Source organism: Oncorhynchus kisutch, linkage group LG18 (assembly GCF_002021735.2).
Source record: "Oncorhynchus kisutch isolate 150728-3 linkage group LG18, Okis_V2, whole genome shotgun sequence".
In the NCBI taxonomy this organism is placed as follows: domain Eukaryota; kingdom Metazoa; phylum Chordata; class Actinopteri; order Salmoniformes; family Salmonidae; genus Oncorhynchus; species Oncorhynchus kisutch.
Genome location: NC_034191.2, coordinates 45,587,063 through 45,610,881, shown reverse-complemented (window position 1 = coordinate 45,610,881; position 23,819 = coordinate 45,587,063). Strand labels below are relative to the sequence as shown.

Here is a 23,819-nt window from a genome sequence, read left to right as displayed (position 1 = left end):
TTGCTGCCCTGACTTTTGGTTTTAGCTATGGAGTGTGATGCTACACATTAATACCAGGGTTCAGGCCAGTCTGATGTAATGGCTGTGGTTGTCAAACCCAGTGCTCACACTCAAAAAAGTGAATGTATGTTTCATAATGAGAGCGATCAGATCTTTCCACAGTATTTCCCCACCACTAGCCCTCCTTGGTGAAGATTTGAAAAGGTGCAGATGAATCAGGTGTAGCGTGTGCATGTGTGTGGCAGAGAGAGATCAAAACCGGGGCTCATTAGACTGTTAATTCCCCTTCTTTTCACATGTGCAGTTGTTCAGAGGAGCAGGTGACAGAGGCTATAACATCATGCAGTCAATATGGAAATTAGTGTCAAATGCTTAATAACCTCAGCCATTCCCACGCACAGCCATGCCTGTTCAAAGGCATTGTGAATCATGTGTGTGACTGCAGGATGTTATAAAGGCTAGTGTTGTTTTCCTGTGGTTTATATCTCATATGCTGATGGTATGACGGTAAGGTATTTGAGTCATATGAACCTCTGTCCCTATCATCACAAACTGCTGGCAGATTGGAAGATCGTATATTTTAATTAGAAGTTCAATAGCTTTTTAACCCATCTCATTAGAAGGAATATATACTATGGGCTTGCTCTTTTGGCATTAAAACGAAATAACTGTTTGTTTAATTATGCGGTGTGTACGATGGGTCACGGGTTGGGGTGTGTACCTATCTGTGTGTGTCTGTGTTCTGTAGTAAGATGGCGATTAAATATTCAGAGGGGTTGCTCCCCCTCTCCCCGACCCTGCTGCGGCCATTAACACATCATCACCATATAACTAGCTCTGTTGTCAATCACCAGCCCCATGCTAAAGAGGCAAATGTCTGGTCTTCATCTCTGGCCTGGCCGGAGAACAGAAAAAAGAGAAGTAACAAGGGAGTGACTGGGAGAGAAAATGGCCAAACCAACAGAGATGCCCTTTCTTTTCACCTTCTCCTGGAGAGGAGAACATAGTACCCACATGGAGAAACGGTCGTACATTTAGTGTTCTAAACGTTACACCTAGCTTGAATTAGAGTTTTTTTATTTATTTAATTTATTTTACCTTTATTTAACCAGGTAGGCAAGTTGAGAACAAGTTCTCATTTACAATTGCGACCTGGCCAAGATAAAGCAAAGCAGTTCGACAGATACAACGACACAGAGTTACACATGGAGTAAAACAAACATACAGTCAATAATACAGTATAAACACGTCTATATACAATGTGAGCAAATGAGGTGAGAAGGGAGGTAAAGGCAAAAAAGGCCATGGGGACAAAGTAAATACAATATAGCAAGTAAAACACTGGAATGGTAGTTTTGCAATGGAAGAATGTGCAAAGTAGAAATAAAAATAATGGGGTGCAAAGGAGCAAAATTAATTAATTAATTAAATACAGTTGGGAAAGAGGTAGTTGTTTGGGCTAAATTATAGGTGGGCTATGTACAGGTGCAGTAATCTGTGAGCTGCTCTGACAGTTGATGCTTAAAGCTAGTGAGGGAGATAAGTGTTTCCAGTTTCAGAGATTTTTGTAGTTCGTTCCAGTCATTGGCAGCAGAGAACTGGAAGGAGAGGCGGCCAAAGAAAGAATTGGTTTTGGGGGTGACTAGAGAGATATACCTGCTGGAGCGTGTGCTACAGGTGGGAGATGCTATGGTGACCAGCGAGCTGAGATAAGGGGGGACTTTACCTAGCAGGGTCTTGTAGATGACATGGAGCCAGTGGGTTTGGCGACGAGTATGAAGCGAGGGCCAGCCAACGAGAGCGTACAGGTCGCAATGGTGGGTAGTATATGGGGCTTTGGTGACAATATCGTTTAGGACCTTGAGCGTGGCTGAGGTGCACCCATGACCAGCTCTGAAACCAGATTGCATAGCAGAGAAGGTATGGTGAGATTCGAAATGGTCGGTAATCTGTTTGTTGACTTGGCTTTCGAAGACCTTAGAAAGGCATGGTAGGATAGATATAGGTCTGTAGCAGTTTGGGTCAAGAGTGTCCCCCCCTTTGAAGAGGGGGATGACCGCAGCTGCTTTCCAATCTTTGGGAATCTCAGACGACACGAAAGAGGTTGAACAGGCTAGTAATAGAGGTGGCAACAATTTCGGCAGATAATTTTAGAAAGAAAGGGTCCAGATTGTCTAGCCCGGCTGATTTGTAGGGGTCCAGATTTTGCAGCTCTTTCAGAACATCAGCTGAATGGATTTGGGAGAAGGAGAAATGGGGAAGGCTTGGGCGAGTTGCTGTTGGGGGTGCAGTGCTGTTGACCGGGGTAGGAGTAGCCAGGTGGAAAGCATGGCCAGCCGTAGAAAAATGCTTATTGAAATTCTCAATTATGGTGGATTTATCAGTGGTGACAGTGTTTCCTATCTTCAGTGCAGTGGGCAGCTGGGAGGAGGTGTTCTTATTCTCCATGGACTTTACAGTGTCCCAGAACTTTTTTGAGTTAGTGTTGCAGGAAGCAAATTTCTGCTTGAAAAAGCTAGCCTTGGCTTTTCTAACTGCCTGTGTATAATGGTTTCTAGCTTCCCTGAACAGCTGCATATCACGGGGGCTGTTCGATGCTAATGCAGAACGCCATAGGATGTTTTTGTGTTGGTTAAGGGCAGCCAGGTCTGGGGAGAACCAAGGGCTATATCTGTTCCTGGTTCTAAATGTATTGAATGGGGCATGTTTATTTAAGATGGTTAGGAAGGCATTTAAAAAAAATATCCAGGCATCCTCTACTAACGGGATGAGATCAATATCCTTCCAGGATACCCCGGGTGAGTGCTGGTTAGTGGTTAGCCTTGCCTTCGTCTCTGGTAGTAGGCCAATCTATCTGCATTCATTTGCAATGTTTGAATTCATATTTTGTTGAAGTCAAACGGTGTGATTCTGCCCCATTTTAATCATGTGTAACACATCCTAATGTTTTCGCTAACCTACCCTTTTATTACACCGCACGTAAACGTGGGCGTGAATACGGGCCACATGCGCTATCACGTCTTATAATAAATTATGGGCTCCGTATTCTAATTAAAAATAATAATTAGGCTTGCTGGATAACAAACTCCTAATCTTCATGTGCCTCAATTTGTATCTTTGGTTGTAATAAAAATTTAAAAAATCAGGAAATGAGAGGAAAGTGAGAGTGAGATTGGACGGACGTTGGACGCTTTAATGTAATCTTCCTGCAAATCAAATTATTTGACCTCGAAAGCCTAACAATACAAACTCCTACCGGACTGCTGTTAAATATTTAGCATGCGCCCTGTCATGAATACAAATGGGGCGCAAATTAGAATCTACAGGCGTCTGACCCCCCTATCACACCCGGGGAGCACTGGGGCTCTTGCTGCTTTAAATGTTTTAATTACCGGGCGGGCAGGAGGATCCTGCTGCAGCAGCACTTGAAGGACAAGCAGAGATATTCAGCACCTGGTAAACATCGGTGTTCCTGTGTCGATTATCTCTCTGCATCAAGTGTAATGTGGGAGATGCGCTGATGATGAGACACGGTGAATAACGTCAACGAATTGTCATGCACTTGTCATTTGGCCTAATGCCATGTTGCTACTGTAGGCTATACATTTTCCTATGAGGCTCTTCTTCCCGTAATTTCTAGGGTATCTTCTTGATGCTCCGAGAAAGCATCCTGTAATTTCTATTGTGGCTTTGACAGAATATAATTCACAGTGATTTTGATGTAAGAAAATCTGGTTTGTATTGACCTGCTATCGATCCTGGGGTGGACTCATCACTTGTCGTTTAGCGGCAGTGCTTTGCGATGGATCACCTTATTTGGTTGTTAATATGTTCAATATCAATACAATAAGGTCTTGACCATGTTGAGGAATATTACACTGACAGTTCACCCGGTATGGCGTTTGTTTGGTTCTTGGATTAAAAAGGTGAATGAATACTGCCTTATTTGGAGTGGCCAATAATTGACGCATTTATAAGGCTACAGTAGATGTAAACGTTGTAAATGCTGACTTTACAGAAACAACTGACTTTACAATATCGTCGTCCATGTAGGACTATTAGCCTACTTATTCCACCGACATTTTTGTCTCTCCTAAATGTTTGATTTGGAGTCGAATTGGTGTCCACCAGTCGATTCAACGTCCTTTTATTTTCTTCCCCCTCCCCATTCAGTTTTGCTGTTGGGCAACCCCGCATTGAGATTATTAGTTATGCCTGGCTTGTAAGCAGTTAATCAGAGTTATGGACCCTGGGGAAATACATTTGGCAGAAAATCAGTGTGAGAAGATTTAATTATCACGCGAGACCTTTTCCCTCAGCTGGCCCAGTGAACCCCAGAAACTCCCGCGCTGCTGCAGCCAAATGTGCGTGGACGCCAGCCTTCTCCCAATTTGTTCCCGCGCTCAGTGATAAGCCAAGCAATTACTGCTTTATTGATTTTTCATTACCGCAAATTTAAAGTTTTTTTTTTTTCACTCTTTGAAAAGCCATGGTGGGCCCCTTTCTACCCCCTCCATCCTTCCCTCTGAGGTTCAGGGGAAAAGTGGATCCGCGTGGCAAATTCTAATGACCCCGGGTCGACCCCTGTTGTTGTCAGATAATGTGATGCCACACGGCTTTCTCAGTGTGGGACACCCGGGGACGCAACCAAACGTCAGTGCATGGAGGGGTATCAACCGAAATGTTTAACTTGCCCTGTGAAGCAAAAAAGGAAGCAGCCCGCCAATACCTTTAGTAGTGTCCTATTAGCCCACATTATCCAGATGTTGCGCGCGTGCCTCTGCTGTGCACAGCACAGGTCAAGTGGACTGAGGATTGACAGCACCCTTTCACCCGTGTTGATCACTAATCGTTTTACGGGTCACCCTTATCAATTACCCCGTTGTCTGTGGAGTCTGTGGAGTGATGAACCTTCCTTCATATGTCACCAAAATCACAAGAAGAACATATTGATGTTGATACCGCATTTCTGTCACTGTTTTAGAAATGTATTCCTCTTTGTTGCTATCATTCAGACATTGAAAGTGATATCCTCTCAATTAAATAAATCTGATTTGTATAATATAATTAATATGATAATAATCAATTGTCATTAGTATTCCATATTTAGTTGCTGACCAGTAAAAGTCTACAAGTACATTATATTTCATAAGAATTTTAAATAATTGGCTAGGTCTCCCTTGTAATTAAGGTCTTTTGACTTCAATAGGATTTCTTGGAAAAATGAAGGTAAAAAAAACTAAACATAAGAAATAATTAAACCTAAGAATGCCCTTGATTGTGATCGTAATGAGGTTTCATCTGACTGTACAGTGCCTTCAGAAAGTATTCATACCCTTCATACCCCTTGACGTAGTCCACATTTTGTTGTTACAGCCTGAATTCAACATATATTAAATTTATTTTTTTCTCCCACCCATTTACACACAATACCCAATGACAGGGAAAAATCTAATTTATTGAAAATGAAATGCAAAAATCTAATTTACATAAGTATTCACACTCCTGAGTCAATACATGTGGTGAGTCTTTCTGGGTCAGTCTCTAAGAGCTTTGCACACCTGGATTGTACAATATTTGCACATTATTATTTTTTAAATTCTTCAAACTCGCTAGACAGCCATTTTCAAGTCTTGCCATAGATTCTCAAGCCATAACATTCAATGTCAACTTGGTGAGCAACTCCAGTGTATATTTGGCCTTGTGTTTTAGATTATTGTCCTGCTTAAAGGTGCATTTGTCTCCCAGTATCTGTTGGAAAGCAAACTGAGCCAGGTTTTCCTCTAGGATTTTGCCTGTGCTTAGCTCTATTCTGTTTCTTTTTATCCTAAAAAAAAATCCCTAGTCCTTGCCGATGACAAGCATACCCATAACATTAACAAAATAATAGATAATCAAAAAATTATGCAGCCACCACCATGTGAAGAGTGATACTATATGAAGAGTGGTACTCAGTGACGTGTTGTTGGATTTGACCCAAACATCATGCTTTGTATTCAGGACAAAGCATGGACATTGCTGTGTTTTTTGCAGTTTTCTTTAGTGCTTTAATGCAAACAGGATGCATGTTTCGGAATATTTTTTATTCTGTACAGGCTTCCTTCTTTTCACTCTGTCCTTTCGGTTAGTATTGTGGAGTAACTACAATGTTGTCGATCCATCCTCAGTTTTCTCCTAAACAGCCGTTAAACTCTAACTGTTTTAAAGTCACCATTGGCATCATGGTGAGTGAGCAGTTTCCTTAGTCTCTGGCAACTGAGTTAGGAGTTACTGAGTTAGGAACGACGCCTGTATCTTTGTAGTGACTAGGTGTATTGATACACCAAAGAGGAATTAATACCATGGTAAAAGGGATATTCACGGTCTGCTTTTTCAAAATGTTGACCCATCTACCCTTCTTTGTGAGGCATTGGAAAACCTCCCTGGTTCTTGTGGTTGAATCTGTGTTTGAAATTCTCTGCTCGACTGAGGGACCTTAAAAAGATAATTGCATGTGTGGGGTACAGAGATTAAATAGTCATTCAAAAATTATGTTAAGCACTATTATTGCACATAGAGTGAATCCATGTGACTTGTTAAGCACATTTTTACACCTGAAATGATATATGCTTTCCATAACAAATGGGCTGTTAAGACATTTAATCTTTTCATTTTTAATTAATTTGTAAAAAAAAAAAAACATAATTCCACTTTGACGTTATGGGACAGTGTGTAGGCCAGTGACACAAAATCTCAATTTAATCCATTTTAAATTCAGGCTGTGACACAAAAAAAAAGGAAAAATTCAAGGGGTGTGAATACTTTCTGGAGGCACTGTGTGTATTGTGTGTGCCGTTATATGGACCCCTAGACGATGGAGTGGTAGGGCCTGTCTGTGTCTGGACAGGGTCACACTCACATTGAGAAGTATGCAGGCGCAGGATGGCCAGGCTCTCTCACAAACACACACACACACTGCTGCTGCGGGAAATCTCCCTGGGTGGCAGCCAGCCATGTAGCCCTCTAAAGTTTTTATTGTCAGACAGAGTTCATAGACGAGCCTGGAGGCGGGTCTTGTTTTTCTACCCTGTATAAGAGTGTTTGTAAATGTGTGTAGATGCCATTGCTCCGGTCAGGTTTCAAGGTGGGAAAGGGGTTTCCTGGGACAGGGTTAAAGTGTGTGGGGTGTGTGTGGGCGGGGGGCTCATTCGCACCTCATCAAGATGTAACCGGTGGTCCCAGACAAGACTGAAGGGGCTGTGGGGGACTAGGACTGGGGATGGTAGAGCAGACCACTACGGCTGGGATAGGGTGACACTGGGTGACATGTAGAGGGGAAGGTTCACAGCCAGGACTTCGCAGGGCCAGGGCCCACCCCCAGACCTGGCTAGGGAGGGAGGGTGTGAATGAGTGACAAGGCTAATATGATGTGTTCTGACAGTTTTCTCCTCGAAAGCAGAGAGAAGGGAACCTCAGTTTTATGGTTGTCATTCCATCCAGAGGTTGTTTCACTTTATACATTGAAGAGTTTAATATTTTTAACTAATTTATTTATTTTTTAAATCTGAAATGAAAATGATTTACAAACAATCACACAGGCACATTAGTTAGTTGAGTATCATCTATATTCACAATAGGCTTAGGTTCACAATCCGGTTAGGTTGTTCAGGTAACAGTTTGGTCTAGTGGGACACGTACTTGCTTCGAATGACAATTGAATTGTCATTTGAAAATGGACCCTTTTTACCACTGAAAAAGGAACTCATCATTCCTAAAGCCCAGTTGCTTGAATGCGTCATGAGGTCAGTGTTTTTCTGTGTTTCTGTCGTAAGTCCTACTTCAATAAGGTAAAGTGCAGGGTGATGCCGGTAAGGTAATCAATTAAGCGTCTTAAGTTTATTAGGCTAAGAGGGGTTGGGGGGGGGAGTGGCACATGTTTAATTACCAGCCCCCCACCCAGGACCCACACACACCCCTCATCATGGCCATGACCTTTCGCTAGTTGAGATGGTCCAAAGGAGATCCTGAATCTGTCTACGTAGAACCAGCCAGAGCCGCCTCAGGTTTGGAGAGGGAGAGAGGGAGGAAAATGGGTGAAAATAGAGAAAGGAAATCAATTAGGGGGGGGGGGGGGGGGTTAGATGTCAACAAGGCTGTAGGTCACCAGTGTTTGTGTGTGTGTATGTTGTTTTCCTGGATTCTTGATTACATCATTTTCATTTTAAAGACCGTGCTCCAATTAAGAAATTAGTTGTCCAGGTGTTTCTTTAATTACCGGATCTGTTCTTAAGACATGCTGAGCAGACATGCTGACCAGACCAGGACGAGAGTGAAGAGCACTGCACCCCCCCCCAAATCACACACACTCTCTCTCTCTCACTCACTCACTCACTCACTCACTCACTCACTCACTCACTCACTCACTCACTCACTCTCACACATACTCACACGCTAGCAGTGCACACTTACACACTCATAGTGTTCAAATAACTTTATCAATTAAATATACTGGTAAATTGTATCTTATTTCTCATAAAGGGTATTACTCCATGTTTCGATTAAAGCTGGACTGCGGTTGAAACATGCATTTGAATCAGCCGTTAAGCAAGATCATGTTTGAACATTACAATAAAATAATATTTTAGTATTGCACTCCCTCATAATGCACATGCACTAAAACACACTCATACACACAGAGAGGGTCTGGTATTGAAGACGTCACGGTTCAGGCTGTGAAAGCTTCACATTTTAGTGGCATGCCGTGATACAGCACAGACACTGGCTGTCTGCTGACACCCTCACCTTACAGACACACACAGACAGGGAGTCACACAAACACACGGACACACACACACCTGTCTTTAGTTAACCCACAGTGCAGTCTGCACCCCTCACCCACATATCCCACCCTCCTTATCCCCCCATCTAACACCCACCCAGCTTGACAGTGCACTGGGCAGGGTAAGTGGACAGATCCGAAAACCCACTTCCTTTCATGGTAAATAGAAGGCTTATGGCTCAAGTATTAGGGCTGCGTCTTAAATAACAGCCTATTTCTATTTATTACACTACCCATAGGGCTCTGGTCATAAGAAGTACAATATAGGGCATGGTGTCATTTGGGACGCACCTGGGAGCACTGTAATGCGGTCTCTTGTGACTCTAGCACTGCCATTTGAATGTGTTGTGAAAATAGGACGTTTTGAATTTGTATTTGACATCTTTAATAACCAGATAAATATAGGTATTGCTGTCTGTCTCCTTGTGCTGTTTCTGTCTATGTGTACAGTCATGGCCAAAAGTTTTGAGAATGACACCAATATTAATTTTCAGTTTGTCTCAGTTTGTATGACAATTTGCATATACTCCTTAATGTTATGAAGAGTGATCAGATTAATTGCAATTAATTGCAAAGTCCCTCTTTGCCATGGAAATGAACTGAATCCCCCAAAAACATTTCCACTGCATTTCAGCCCTGCCACAAAAGGACCAGCTGACATGTCAGTGATTCTCTCGTTAACACAGGTGTGAGTGTTGACGAGGACAAGGCTGGAGATCACTCTGTCATGCTGATTGAGTTCGAATAACAGACTGGAAGCTTCAAAAGGAGGGTGGTGCTTGGAATCATTGTTCTTCCTCTGTCAACCATGGTTACCTGCAAGGAAAAGTGTGCCGTCATCATTGCTTTGCACAAAAAGGGCTTCACAGGCAAGGATATTTCTGCCAGTAAGATTGCACCTAAATCAACCATTTATCGGATCATCAAGAACTTCAAGGAGAGCAGTTCAATTTTTGTGAAGAAGGCTTCAGGGCACCCAAGAAAGTCCAGCAAGCACCAGGACCATCTCCTAAAGTTGATTCAGCTGCGGGATCGGGGCACCACCAGTACAGAGCTTGCTCAGGAATGGCAGCAGGCAGGTGTGATCTGTACGCAGGTTAGGCAAAGACCTTTGGGGGATGGCCTGGTGTCAAGAAGGGCAGCAAAGAAGCCACTTCTCTCCAGGAAAAACATCAGGGACAGACTGATGTTCTGCAAAAGGTACAGGGATTGGACTGCTGAGGACTGGGGTAAAGTCATTTTCTCTGATGAATCCCCTTTCCGATTGTTTGGGGCATCTGGAAAAAAGCTTGTCCGGAGAAGACAAGGTGAGCGCTACCATCAGTCCTGTGTCATGCCAACAGTAAAGCATCCTGAGACCATTCATGTGTGGAGTTGCTTCTTAGCAAAGGGAGTGGGCTCACTCACAATTTTGCCTAAGAACACAGCCTTGAATAAAGAATGGTACCAACACATCCTCCGAGAGCAACTATCCCAAACATCCAGGAACAGTTTGGTGATGAACAATGCCTTTTCCAGCATGATGCCATAAGGGAAAAGTGATAACTAATTGGCTCAGGGAACAAAACATCAATATTTTGGGTCCATGGCCAGGAAACTCCCCAGACCTTAATCCCATTGAGAACTTGTGGTCAATCCTCAAGAGGGAGGTGGACAAACAAAAACCCACAAATTCTAAGCATTGATTATGCAAGAATGGGCTGCCATCAGTCAGGATGTGGCCCAGAAGTTAATTGACAGCATGCCAGGGTGGATTGCAGAGGTCTTGAAAAAGAAGGGTCAACACTGCAAATATTGACTCTTTGCATCAACTTCATGTAATTGTCAATAAAAGCCTTTGACACTTATGAAATGCTTGTAATTATACTTCAGTATTCCATAGTAACATCTGACAAAAATATCTAAAGACACTGAAGCAGCAAACTTTGTGGAAATTAATATTTGTGTCATTCTCAAAACTTTTGGCCACGACTGTATGTATGATTGTTGTGTTTTGTGTGGGTCCCAGAAAGAGCAGCTATCGCTAAAGTCACAGCTAATGGGGAATTCACATTGAAACAAATAATAGGTGTTGCGTTATCAAATGTCCTCCACTCTATTAATTCACCCAAAAAAGCATAGAAATAAGAATGAAAAGAATGGACTTGGAATCTCTGACTGTGGCAATTGACTGATAAACTCATGGGTACACTCACAATGGCTGCCTGGTATTGTAATGCAATAATTTCCACGGTATTTAGCAATGTTTTATCAACTGATGCTGGATTGCCATAGTAATGTAGAATGTTCATTCAAATAATACTAACTCGACAAATCACAGCACAGATTGAAGGGTACAGTTCCTGCTTTTACTTCCTGGCATGGGTACCCTCAAAATGGCTGCCAGTACACCCATCATGCCACCATTGACTTGAATGGAGACGCCTTTAATATGCAAAAGAGTGAGTGTGAAAATGTGTGTGTGCGCGACATGGCATCATTCTTTATCTATCTGATCCCCAAGGTCTATAGCCATAACAGACTGCAGACAGGTGTGGAGTGTCACCCCACTGATTATAGGGGTTGATTGAGGAGAGAGAGGGAGAGGGAAATTAGAAATAGAGATGTTGGAGGAGATAGGAAGGGCTGGGCGCGTGGCGGCGGTGTCTGCCTGTCATTAGGCTCTGTGTTAGGGTAATTCATTCATTATTGGTCCCTTTATTGAGTGAAGAGTGGAGATGATGCTTATCTCTCCAGGAGACATCGGCGAGGCCAGGATGCACAAGGTGTCTGTCCTCAGCTACTCTGACTAGGACACTGGCTGTCAATATGGGGTCACGTACTCAGGAAGAATTCTGGGCCGGAGATCATCCATCCAACCTTCATCTATCTCTCCGTCTGTCTATCCTTCCAACCTTCAACCATCTGTACATCCATCCATCTTAAACCCTACTGAAAATGTAGGGGCTCCCAGATTTACACAGAGGTCGGTGGTCATGATTGGTGTATGTGGGACATTTAGTGTTGTGACAAGCGACTTCAGGGGTCACACTGAAAATGACAGTGATCAAGGAGAGGGTCCACCCAGGGCAATTGACACAGTGATAAGGATGTTAGGATCATGGGAGCTCGGCACGCGTCGCTTACGTATAGATGGGACGTGTATGTTTTGAGGAGGAGGGGATGCTTGGTTGATAAGGAGCTGTGTGTGTGTGTGTGTGTGGTCCCATGGGGACCCTGCGATGCGGCTGTGGCAGCATCATTAGAACAGCTCGGGCCACCTGCTGTGGTACTGGGCGGTCCCCTCCCTCCCTTGGACATCTGGCCCAGGCTGCCACTGTGTCTCCCCTGGTGTGACCCCCAAAACCCCCAGCCACAGGGCCAGCATGACGTGTTAGCATGCATAGCACAGCAGCACTGTAGATCACAACACTTCAACATAACACATCACAGAGCAGAATGTAACATCACACAACAGCACCCCACGGCAGCATGCTCTGTCACAACACAACAGTTCAACGTAACAGCACAGTTCGGCAACGTAAGACAACTTGTCAGACAACACAGCAAAACAGTACACATCACATAAGAGCAACCCAACCAAACACAACCAAACAAATCCGATCACAGTACAGCTCAACATGGCACATATCACAGCTCAACACAACACAATATCCGTCTTATTATTTCTCCCCCCTGAGTTGGGTTATCAAGTGTATGGGTGATCCCTCTCTAGAGGACAAACAGCTTTGTATCACTCTATTATGGGACAGCTTGCACACACACCCCACTTTTTCCAATGATGGTTCTTGGAATGCAATGATAGTCAAATCATCTATGTGGTTCATATAATGATGGGTTGAGTCAACTTGCACTGGTTTTTATCTGCTGTTATTTACCCATCTGATGTTATTTTCTCTGTGTTACTCTTTCTGTTTCTCTCCCATTTCTCTTGCTTACCACTGCCTTTTTTTCCTTGCTCTCTCTCTCGCTTTCTCTATCCAACTCCCTCTCCTCCCCTCATTGAGATCTCATTTGTCAAGGCCGGGAGCAGCAGACAGGCAGCAGGGTATTAGTTATGCAAATATTGACGTGCCGCTTTGGCCTGGTAGCTATCAATTGAAATCAGCAAATCGATGGGCCTAATAGCTCCTCATTACGCACTTGATGCATTTTCAGGGCTAGCATCAGAAGCGCCGTAATCAATGCAGTCCAGAACTATTACCTGACCACCGGGCCAGACACATTTTTAATAACCCTTTGTTTCTGTTTTTGCTTTTTCTCTGGGCAGCGATGGGCTGGCTAAGAATGTGTTTTAAGATATTCTGAGTCATCTGTGAGGAGATAAATACCTGCAGGTAGCACTCACGTGTGCGTGTGTACACACACATTACTAACACCTACACACACAATGGCTTTGGTTTACACTGATGAAGAGCTAAGCTTAATCACTGGGGGTTCACTTTGGGGGACACTCCCAAACAGACAGGGCCAGATGGATAGATTAAAAATGTGTCTTTTAAGGGTGAATGCTGGTTAATGGATTTTAAGAATCTATTGAATTGATATGTATCCTCATGCATAAACTCGGGCAGATATATGAAAATTGTACAGTTGGCCTAGTTTTGCTCCGCTGTTCAATAATCGGACATTTGGTTTGAACGTGGATTTTTGGGTTAGTGATAACTTGGATGTTTTCGGACTGAGAAGATCAGTGTTCATCCAATTTGGTTTGGACGTAATCCCAGACCCAGTCATGTATTAAACAACATGTTTAGGCCTCAAGAAGGAACACTTTGATCCACCAATAGGAACATAGCTGCTCCAGTTGCTCTGTTACCCTTACCCGTACCGGTAAGGAAGATGGTAAACAGAGGTGAGTAAAAGTGTGTGTACAGTATCTGTGTATGTCTCTCTGTGTGCATGTGCATGACTGTGTGTGTACATCTGCGTGTGTGTGTGTTGTGGCAGGGATAAATCATTGGAGGCGAGGGTTATTGGAAATGCAGGGAGATGAAAGACTGAAGAAGCCAGTAATTGCCTTAAAGATCAGACTACAAAGCATTACTTTAGATTTTACTAGGCCAAGCCGGCAACAAAAGAGCGGGTAATTTATGAGCTCAGTGTAAAAGAATAGCATAATTGCATTAAAAATGTATGATAATGAGCCCTAAAATGGGGAAGGTGGTTATTATGAAAGTTTGTATTCATCTTCCGCAGCTTGACTGATGGCTAGTGGCTTGATTAATGCCTTAATTTCTATCAATTAGCGAGCAACAAAAAAATCGAATGCGAGGCGATTCCCCTAAATTGAGCATTGAATGACATATTTTACTGCAGTGATAAGAGGGGGAGGGGGGGTAGGGGACTCTGGTACTCATTGGAGCCGGGACACTGATGAGGGAGGTTGTGTGTTTCTGTCTGGCTGTCTTTTGCTGTATGTACTGTACATGCAATTTCTTTAATGATGTTTGTGATAATGCAGTGTTATTTTATGAAACAACAGGGGTATTGCTCTGAACCGACAGGACCACGTAGAATCATTCCCTGTGGTAAGCGCCAGCCATCCCAACCGAAGCCAGCTCTACTCTGTCCAACTATATCCGCCATGTCAACAGTAGTCAAATTTTTTTGCCGTTTTAACCCGCTCACATTTTTTATTTCTTATTTTAATGTCACCATTAGGGTGGTCTTTGCTTGTCTTACCGCAAATATAACTCCAAAGCACCTTTTTGAATGTACTTTTAATTTGTGACCGACCTCGACACAACGTACAGTTCGTTTCTCTTATTTATTTGCTCGGGCAAAATGAGTGCCGTCGTCATTTAGCTTGCGAGGTATGTGCTCAATTACTGGAATTAATCATTAGCAGCAATATATTCTGCTCTCGCTGTTACTGATTGACACAAGGCGGTCTGGCACTGTAAAAATCTGGAGTAAAACAGCGCTATCCTCTGTTTGGATTCTGTCACTGCAGCAGAAATGACATCTTGCTCTCCCTCTCTCTCTCTTTCTCTCTCTGACACACACACTTTGTCCCGGATGGCTCAGGAAATCAGCTTTCTTTCATTGGTGTTACTGATTTTCTCTCCTCTCCACCTTCTTAATCAATGAAGTAGACAAACAGCTATTTTGAGGGCACAATACGCTATTGATTCCAGGTTGCTCATCAGGATGCTGTTGGACTAATTTTGGTAATGAGTTTGCAAGTGTTTTCTGCCCGTCCCACACACTTAACACACACACATGCACATACACACACAGCCTAAGAGGCAGATCAATCAAACCATTATTAAGCTCATTATAACCAGTGAAGACAAGGATGAAAAACGTAAGGACTCTCAATATGGTCTAGTGTATTGATCATTCTGGTTTGACACCCCCAACAGGTCACTCATAATGGTCATAAAACCATTTAAAGGCCTACTTCACTGTTTACAGCCATTTTTGGATGGATAACTGTATGGAGAATCATACTGCAGTTGAATGAAAATATTGAGCCGTCGTACATTGAAGGCATTCTTTCTAGTCTTCTCCTGTCTCTTTATGTCCCCCTCTCGCTTCTCTCGGTCTTTCTCTCATCGCCGGACAGACGAGCCCTGCCAGTAATGTGGGGACAATTGAGTCATGCCGCTAAATTAATTAGCCGGATAATGTGTCAATATTCAATATTAACTTTGACCCCTCTGCTCTCCACTCTGCTGCTCGGCCTGCGCGGGTATTGATTTTTGTCTGGTCTGTATCTGGTCCCGGCCTTCTCTCTCAAAGTCCATTATTTTTAATTTTTCTATGAAATACATATCTTTCCCCACTGACATCTGTCAAACCGTATATGGAAGTCATTTTATCTACCAATAATGTGTTTGTCAAAAAGTATGAGGCTTTAATGGATTCCGTGGGCCTCGTCCATCCACTCTGTCACCTGCTCGACGGGCTGTCATTGATATATCTGGGCAGATAGGGTGGGAGGGGGCTGCGGTGTGTGTGTGTGTGTGTGTGTCCTTTATTAAGACTCTTACCTCGGAGTGCGAAGGGTGAATTCATCGTTCACTGATTGCATAAACGGGATTCATGGTTGACCATTTGACGGATTTGTCTCTCCTTCAAACTTGGACACACACACATATGCGCACAATACTCCTGATGATGCTGTGGCCTGTCATGTGAAGGACAGGCCACAGTCTTCAGGAGGATATTGGGCCGGCGCTCCCGTTCTCCCTCTTGCTGCACATTCATGGTAATAACTATTTTTGGAGAAGCCACATCTATTTTTCTTTCTCTTCTCGTCACGTAACAAGACATACTGTCATGGATGGAAGGCTTAATTCCAGTTGTCAGTCAGTTGTCCAATTATCCCAGTAAATATAAATGGAAACAAAGTTTGTTTGAATAACATTATGTCCTCCTATTTTGTTACTTTTACCTCACTGTGTGTGTGTGTGCACGCGTGCGTGCCTGCAGTGTGGACTGAGGCAAAAATTGAGAAGTGTGTCTGTGTTGCTGTGCCGCTCACATTTACCAAATGAAAACCAGAACAAATATGATTCTATTCATTAAACACGCGCCCCAGAAAGATCTGTTGTGACAATTTCTCTGTGACAGTTAATGGATGCATTTAATTCCTGTCATTAGCTCAAAATGGTGCGTCTTCGGTGTGAGTGTGTGTATTTGTCCGTGTATGTGTGTGTGTTCTTGTGCGCACTCGATTTTACGCATCTGTGTTTTTCATTGTGAGCCATTACAGCCCACACCTGTTCATTGAAACTCTTTAATTTCCCTACCAGGTACTGTAGTCACAGCTTCTATTATTGAAGCATATGCAGACTCACTGGAGGTCTCTCTCTGTGCACCTCTCTCTTCTACATGGAACTCCGACAGGAGTGTCTCTCAGATTGACAGCTAGATAGATGGAAGTGTGCAGGGGAGGATGAAAGGATAGGTAAGCGAGGGATGAATATTGACTGATTGGTGGAGAGATTGACAGGCGAAAGAAGAAAAGTATTGTTCAGACTCTTACAGCTCCTACCTTTCCAGACACACGTTCATAAATCAAAAATGTGCCTTCCGCCTACGTCTTTTTAATTTGATGCGTACCATTTTGATTTATTTAGATTTTTTCACACTTTAAATAGTTTCATTGTAAGAGAATCTGCTGTGCTCACTGAGGTTTGCTTAAAGGGGGAATCAACAGTTGAAACAATAACATAGCGGACACCTCTGTTTTGGTAAACAGCTGAGGGATGAGCCTGGTGAAATGAAACTACTCTTAATTTCATAGACAGGGCTTTTGAGGCAATGACTGATCATCCAATATATCACAATTATAGTTTTCCTAAATATACTGTGATCCTCAGGTACATCCCAAATGCACTACTTTTGGCCCATAGGGCTCTGGTCAAAGTAGTGCACAATATAGGCAATATGGTGTCATTTGGGACAGATCAACCTTCTCTGTTGTTTGTTTGTCTTCTTTCATGGAGGTAGGCCCCAGCCCTGACCCCTGTCAAGACCCCCTATCTAATCTCTCCTTTAAAATAATACAAAGATTTGGTCACATCAGAGATTTCTTAGCAGGTGCCAAAGAGCATTACTACCAGAGAACCTGGACATCAACCTGGAGTCAAGCATCCTAAATGTAATTTTGTTCACTTCCCCTGATGTCCCTGCTGTGTCAACGTGATTCGAGGGCGACTAACAAATCCCAGTGTGTGTGACCTCTCCCCCCCTAACACTGCTAACCTCTTCCTCCTCTCTCTCTCGCTCTCTTTCTGTGTTTCTGTTTCCAGAGGGGACGTCGCTGGCGGAGCAAGTGCGAAGGATAAAGGACATAGAGGCCATTGAGAGCGAATCCTTTGTTCCCCAGGCTTTCAAATCATCTCGAGACGGTGTCAAGGTGCGTTTTCTCTCCCTCCTTCACTTCTTTCACTCTCTTATTTGATTTTTCCCTCCCCCCTCCAGTTTTTATTCCATCTGTCCGAGGGCGGCTCCCGGACCCAAATTAAACCATTCCCATTCAATGCCGTTTGCTCCATCCGTTTGTTCAGGAGGAGAGAGGGGGCCTGCCGGTTTTTTTGATCTGCTCGGCCGCCACAAAAGCCACTGCGGCGGGCCTCTGTCCCTTGCCCTCTCTCTGTGTCGCCACAGACACAGCGGCAGAAGCACAGAAGTCATTATTGAAATGCTCCTGCCTGAGAAAACGTGGAGGATATTAGATTTGTTGGCAATCATTGCCGATCCTGGGAGGGTTAGGACTAAAGGTGACAGTCCAAGTGGAGCTGGTTGATAGATTACACCAGGCACTGAGACCGGGACCTATGTCTACCGCTCTGTGCTGTTGCTCTTTCTTTCTTTATCTCTCTCTCTCGTTCACTCATCACGGCTCTACCTGGCCCGTGTAAGTGGTGTGACAGGCTGTAAGTCGCTCTGGATAAGAGCGTGTGCTAAATGACCAAAGTTTAAATGTAATTGAGATACTTCTTGTAGTTAAGGGTCCTCAGCTCAGAAGCACAGTCCCTAACCGGAGGCTCCCAGGGGCCAAACACCTGCAGCCCTCTCCAGTTAGCACTCAATTAGCCACCGATGTACACCCGGCATCTTCAAATAAGGCCCTAATAAAATTATGAGGATACAGGGTAAGTCAAGTTCTTAACCCTTTCCATCAGGCTCCACATACACTATCCTCAGTTTTAGGTTTTATTTATTCACACCAAAGAAAAACGGTGTCCCTCCCAGCTGCAGGAAGTGAATGTGTTAAACAAAGTTGCACTCAAACACACACAGCTCAGAAGACCCAGTTAGTACTTCAGACCTATACTCCCACTGCCATCTTCTGGCCAAACACGAAACTGCATCTGCTGGATTTGTCATTGCTCTGCACTAGTGGTGTTCTAGCTTGTTTGTGCAAGCAGGCACATTTGCTGTTCTTGTCAAACAATTTGATGTGATGAATAAATGGGATATTACACTACTATACCATGTGATTGATATGTGTAATCTGACTTGGTGTGATGTAGAATTCCAAAATTCTGGTTACTTAGGTTTTCCTAGGTTATGCCTAGGTTTTCCAGAAATGCCGACTAGACGATTCCTGGAATTAGGAGGGAATAAGCAGGAAGTCTAGAATCCCCTAACCAGGATATCTGGAGAACCTGGAAAGTTTGCAGCCCTTGTGTAATGTTAGATCAACTGGCATTCTGTATGTGTTTTTAGACCGAGTTAGTGAAAGTCGAGCAGGAACCGGACGACCCACCTCTGCTCCTAACAGACGTCAGCTCTCTACCTACCACAATCCGCTACAACGACAGCGACACGCTAGCACACCCCAGTGTAAGTTCTCCCCTATCACACACACGCACTCTTTTCTGATTGGGACACACAAATGCACACACACACCGAGGAATATGAAACGTTACTGGAGTATTGCAGAGATTGTCTCACGGTGTTGGGCCCACTTATCACCCACACATGTCCCCTCAGAATCTCACACACACACACACACACACACACCTACCCCATGACGATCAAACATTTCCATCCACACGGAGTCAGGCCTTAGAATAGGAAATGAAGCCTAACTTTAAACCCCCCCCCCCCTCCTTGGAAGAGCTGTGTGGAGTCATTTATCTCACCGCGGGGGAAAGTGAGTTAGCCCTGACACATACAGATCAAGCCCACGACAGCCTGATCTATGGCAGCAATATGCCCCAGGCGGGGGAGAGCCAATCAGGAATAATGATTCCCCATTACCCCTACTGTAGATACTGTCATCTCAAACTCGTTACTGCTGCGACTCCCCAGAACCTGGGCCATGGGGGTGGGGGGGGCTGATCTAGTCATCGTGTCGAACCCTAGATAACACACAGCGAACGGTGTACACACCATACTGTGGTTTAGGCCGTGTGTGTGTGTGCGTCGTCGTGTTTAAGGTGAGAGATGAGTGATTTACAAGGCCATTACACACCAGACACTGCATATTTAGCTCTCCTAAGCTATCAGACTCACGTTGGATAAATCAAACGTCATTATATACACACAGAGACAATGGATATGAAGAGATGGAGGTGATCTGTCTTTTGAAGGGGTTTTTCTTTGTCAGTGCTCTGTGAAAGGCTGCTGTGGATCTTTAGGGTGTCTTTAACCTCCAAATTGTAGAAAACAAAAAATAGAAACCTGCACTTACATTTGCCTTAAGTGAATTGTGTGACCGGGTTGTAATCATATGGTTCCCTTGACAAATGTTCTTATCAAGGCAGAGAATGTAGGCCTCTTGGTAGGGTTTCAAAATTCTAACAAAGATTTTGGATAACCAGGGAATTTTGCACACTACTTCTTAGTGTGCTGCACATGATACTCAATGGGGAAAATAAAATGATCCATTCTAGACAATAATCCATACATATACTAGACACACACACATCTCTGGACAGTTTATTAGGTACACCCGAACCCCCCTTGGCCTCGAATAGCCCAAATTCTTTACGCCATGGATTCTACAACCTGTACCAGGCAGGACGGGTCCATTGACAGGGTGGTGTACCTAATAAACTGTCCGTCATTCTAGACAATAATCCATACATATACTAGACACACATCTCTGGACAGTTTATTAGGTACACCCGAACCCCCCTTGGCCTCGAATAGCCCAAATTCTTTACGCCATGGATTCTACAACCTGTACCAGGCAGGACGGGTCCATTGACAGGGTGGTGTACCTAATAAACTGTCCGGTGAGGGTACTTCTGTCACTCACCACAGCCATGCAGCCCCAGTAGTATCCCATCATGGCTAATCTGACCTGGGTTCAAAAAGTGATTTTTTTTTTTTATACTTTGAGCGTTCAATTGAGCCTGTCCGAAATTCCTGGTGAGTGGGGTTTGCACTTTTGGGATTATTCCATTGGTTACGCTGTGCAAGCCACATATACACGAGTTGCTGGTCCATGTTGACTCCAATGCTTCCCACAGTTTTGTCAAGTTGGCTGGAATCCTTTGTGGACCATTCTTGATACACAAGGGAAACTGTTGAGTGTGAAAAACCCAGCAGCGTTGAGTTCTTGACACAAACTAGTGCGCCTGGCACCTACTACCATACCCCATTATAAGGCACTTAAGTATTTTGTCATTCACATCCATGTCTCAATTGTCTCAAAGCCTAAAAATCCTTCTTTAACCCATCTCCTCTTCATCTACACTGTTTTGAAGTGGATTTAACAAGTGACATCAATAAAGGATCATAGCATTCACCTGGTCAGTCTGTCATTGAAAAAGCAGGTGTTCCTAATGTTTGGTACACTCACTCATCCAAATAGACTTACAGCAGTGAGTGCTTATATTTTTTGCGTGGGTAGCCCTCATAGGGATTCGGACCCACGACCCTGCTGTTGCTAACGCCATGTTCATACCAACTGAGCCACGTAGGACCATGTCAGGCAAGCTAAAGGAAGTACCTTTCAATCAACACAGGTCTGTGGCTGACTCGTGGTCAAGTTATGGCCATGTGCCAGGTTGGGGTCAATGCTGGGTTAGTTCAGTAGGGCCCGTGTGTCAGGCTCATGACCATTGTGGCAGGTGTGCTGCCCACACTTTGACACATCCTGTGTGAAAAAGCACACTGAGCGCCGGGAAGAGGTGGCACTGTATGACGGAGCACCACACCAGAGTGAGCTCAGTCAGGATCATTGCAGACGCCCATGCCCCCCCATTGCAGACACATGCACGCACGCACACACAGACACATGTACACCTTGCTAGAGGTTATCTGATTGTTGCACCCACTCATCCCTCACTTTCTCAACCACACATCTCCCCTCTGATTCTTTCACATGCACAAATGCACACACACTTTTCTCCAGACCCTGTCACTCACCCCTATAACTTTCATGTCTGGTTGTTTGTGTGTTCTGTTATCTACCCATATGTGTCTAACCAGTGTCCTTTGCTCCTTTCTGTGTTCTCCTCTAGTTGTTCCTGGACAAGGAGAAGGCCGAGGAGCTGTGGCTCAACAGGCTGATGTCCCTCCGCCAGGAGAGGCTCATGGGAAGTCCTGTGCCCTGATTGGACCAGCAGCTCCCCGGACCAATAGAATTGTCTGAACTGAAGAAAATTTGGTCCTGGACTAAATCCACCTGTCCTCACCATGAGTAGGGACAGGAGTTAGAAAATGTGCACTGTCTGTTGGCTGTATCAAACGTTGGTCAATTGTGTTTGAGTTCAATTTGAATAAATATTCTCCCCGGTGAAGAAAAGCCTTGATTAGTAGACTGATTCCTGTTTAATAGACTGTTTGAACCTGATGTTTCTCAGGCTACAGTGCCTTCAGAAAGTATTCACACCCCTTTACTTTTTCCACATTTTGTGTTCCACTTTTAATTTAAAATGGATTAAATTGAGATTTTGTTGTCACTGGCCTATACATAATACCCCAGTTTGCTTAACAATTCATATCATGAGTTGCATGGACTCACTCTGTGTGCAATAATAGTGTTTAACATACTTTTTTAATGACTACCTCATCTCTGTACCGCACACATACAGATAATTGTAAGGTTCCTCAGTCGAACAGTGAATTTAAAACACCACAAAGGCAACGGAAGTTTTCCAATACCTCACAAAGGGCACCAGTTGGTAGATGGGACTTTTTTTTTTTTAAAGCAAGACATTGAATATCTCTTTGAACATAGTGAAGGTATTAATTACACTTTGAATGGTGTATCATTCAGTCACTACACAGGCATCCTTCCTAACTCAGTTGCTGGAGAGGAAGGAAACCGCTCAGGGAATATAATGACTTTAAAACAGTTACTGAGTTTAATGGATGTGATAGGAGAAAACTGAGGATGGATCAATAACATTGTAGTTACTCCACAATACTACCCTACTTGACAGAGTGAAAAGAAGGAAGCCTGTACAGAATATTCCAAAATGTGCATCATGTTTGCAACAAGGCACTAAAGTAATACTAAAAAAATTTGGCACAGCAATTAACTTTTTGTCCTGAATATAAAAGTGTTATGTTTGGGGCAAATCAAATCAAATCAAATCAAATTTATTTATATAGCCCTTCGTACATCAGCTGATATCTCAAAGTGCTGTACAGAAACCCAGCCTAAAACCCCAAACAGCAAGCAATGCAGGTGGAGAAGCACGGTGGCTAGGAAAAACTCCCTAGAAAGGCCAATACCTAGGAAGAAACCTAGAGGAACCAGGCTATGTGGGGTGGCCAGTCCTCTTCTGGCTGTGCCGGGTGGAGATTATAACAGAACATGGTCAAGATGTTCAATGTTCATAAATGACCAGCATGGTCGAATAATAATAAGGCAGAACAGTTGAAACTAGAGCAGCAGCACAGTCAGGTGGAAGTTGAAACTGGAGCAGCAGCATGGCCAGGTAGACTGGGGACAGCAAGGAGTCATCATGTCAGGTAGTCCTGGGGCATGGTCCTAGGGCTCAGGTCAGTTGAAACTGGAACAGCAGCATGGCCAGGTGGACTGGGGACAGCAAGGAGTCATCATGTCAGGTAGTCCTGGGGCATGGTCCTAGGGCTCAGGTCCTCCGAGAGAGAGAAAGAAAGAGAGAAGGAGAGAATTAGAGAACGCACACTTAGATTCACACAGGACACCGAATAGGACAGGAGAAGTACTCCAGATATAACAAACTGACCCCAGCCCCCCGACACATAAACTACTGCAGCATAAATACTGGAGGCTGAGACAGGAGGGGTCAGGAGACACTGTGGCCCCATCCGAGGACACCCCCGGACAGGGCCAAACAGGAAGGATATAACCCCACCCACTTTGCCAAAGCACAGTTTTTGGACACCACTAGAGGGATATCTTCAACCACCAACTTACCATCCTGAGACAAGGCTGAGTATAGCCCACAAAGATCTCCGCCACGGCACAACCCAAGGGGGGGGGGGGCGCCAACCCAGACAGGATGACCACAACAGTGAATCAACCCACTCAGGTGACGCACCCCCTCCAGGGACGGCATGAGAGAGCCCCAGCAAGCCAGTGACTCAGCCC

At 44.1% G+C, this 23,819-nt stretch overlaps 1 protein-coding gene across 1 annotated transcript in view; it reads left to right on the top strand.

The window, feature by feature from the left end:
- Nucleotides 1-22,047, top strand: part of rsrc1 (arginine/serine-rich coiled-coil 1) — a 189,883-nt gene extending 167,836 nt beyond the window's left edge. The window contains exons 8-10 of the mRNA XM_020507583.2: nucleotides 17,584-17,690; nucleotides 19,007-19,123; nucleotides 21,757-22,047. Coding sequence (XP_020363172.1) covers nucleotides 17,584-17,690; nucleotides 19,007-19,123; nucleotides 21,757-21,849 — 317 coding nt within the window. The 3' untranslated portion in view covers nucleotides 21,850-22,047. The remainder of the gene's footprint in view (nucleotides 1-17,583; nucleotides 17,691-19,006; nucleotides 19,124-21,756) is intronic.
- Nucleotides 22,048-23,819: the final 1,772 nt, after the last annotated feature.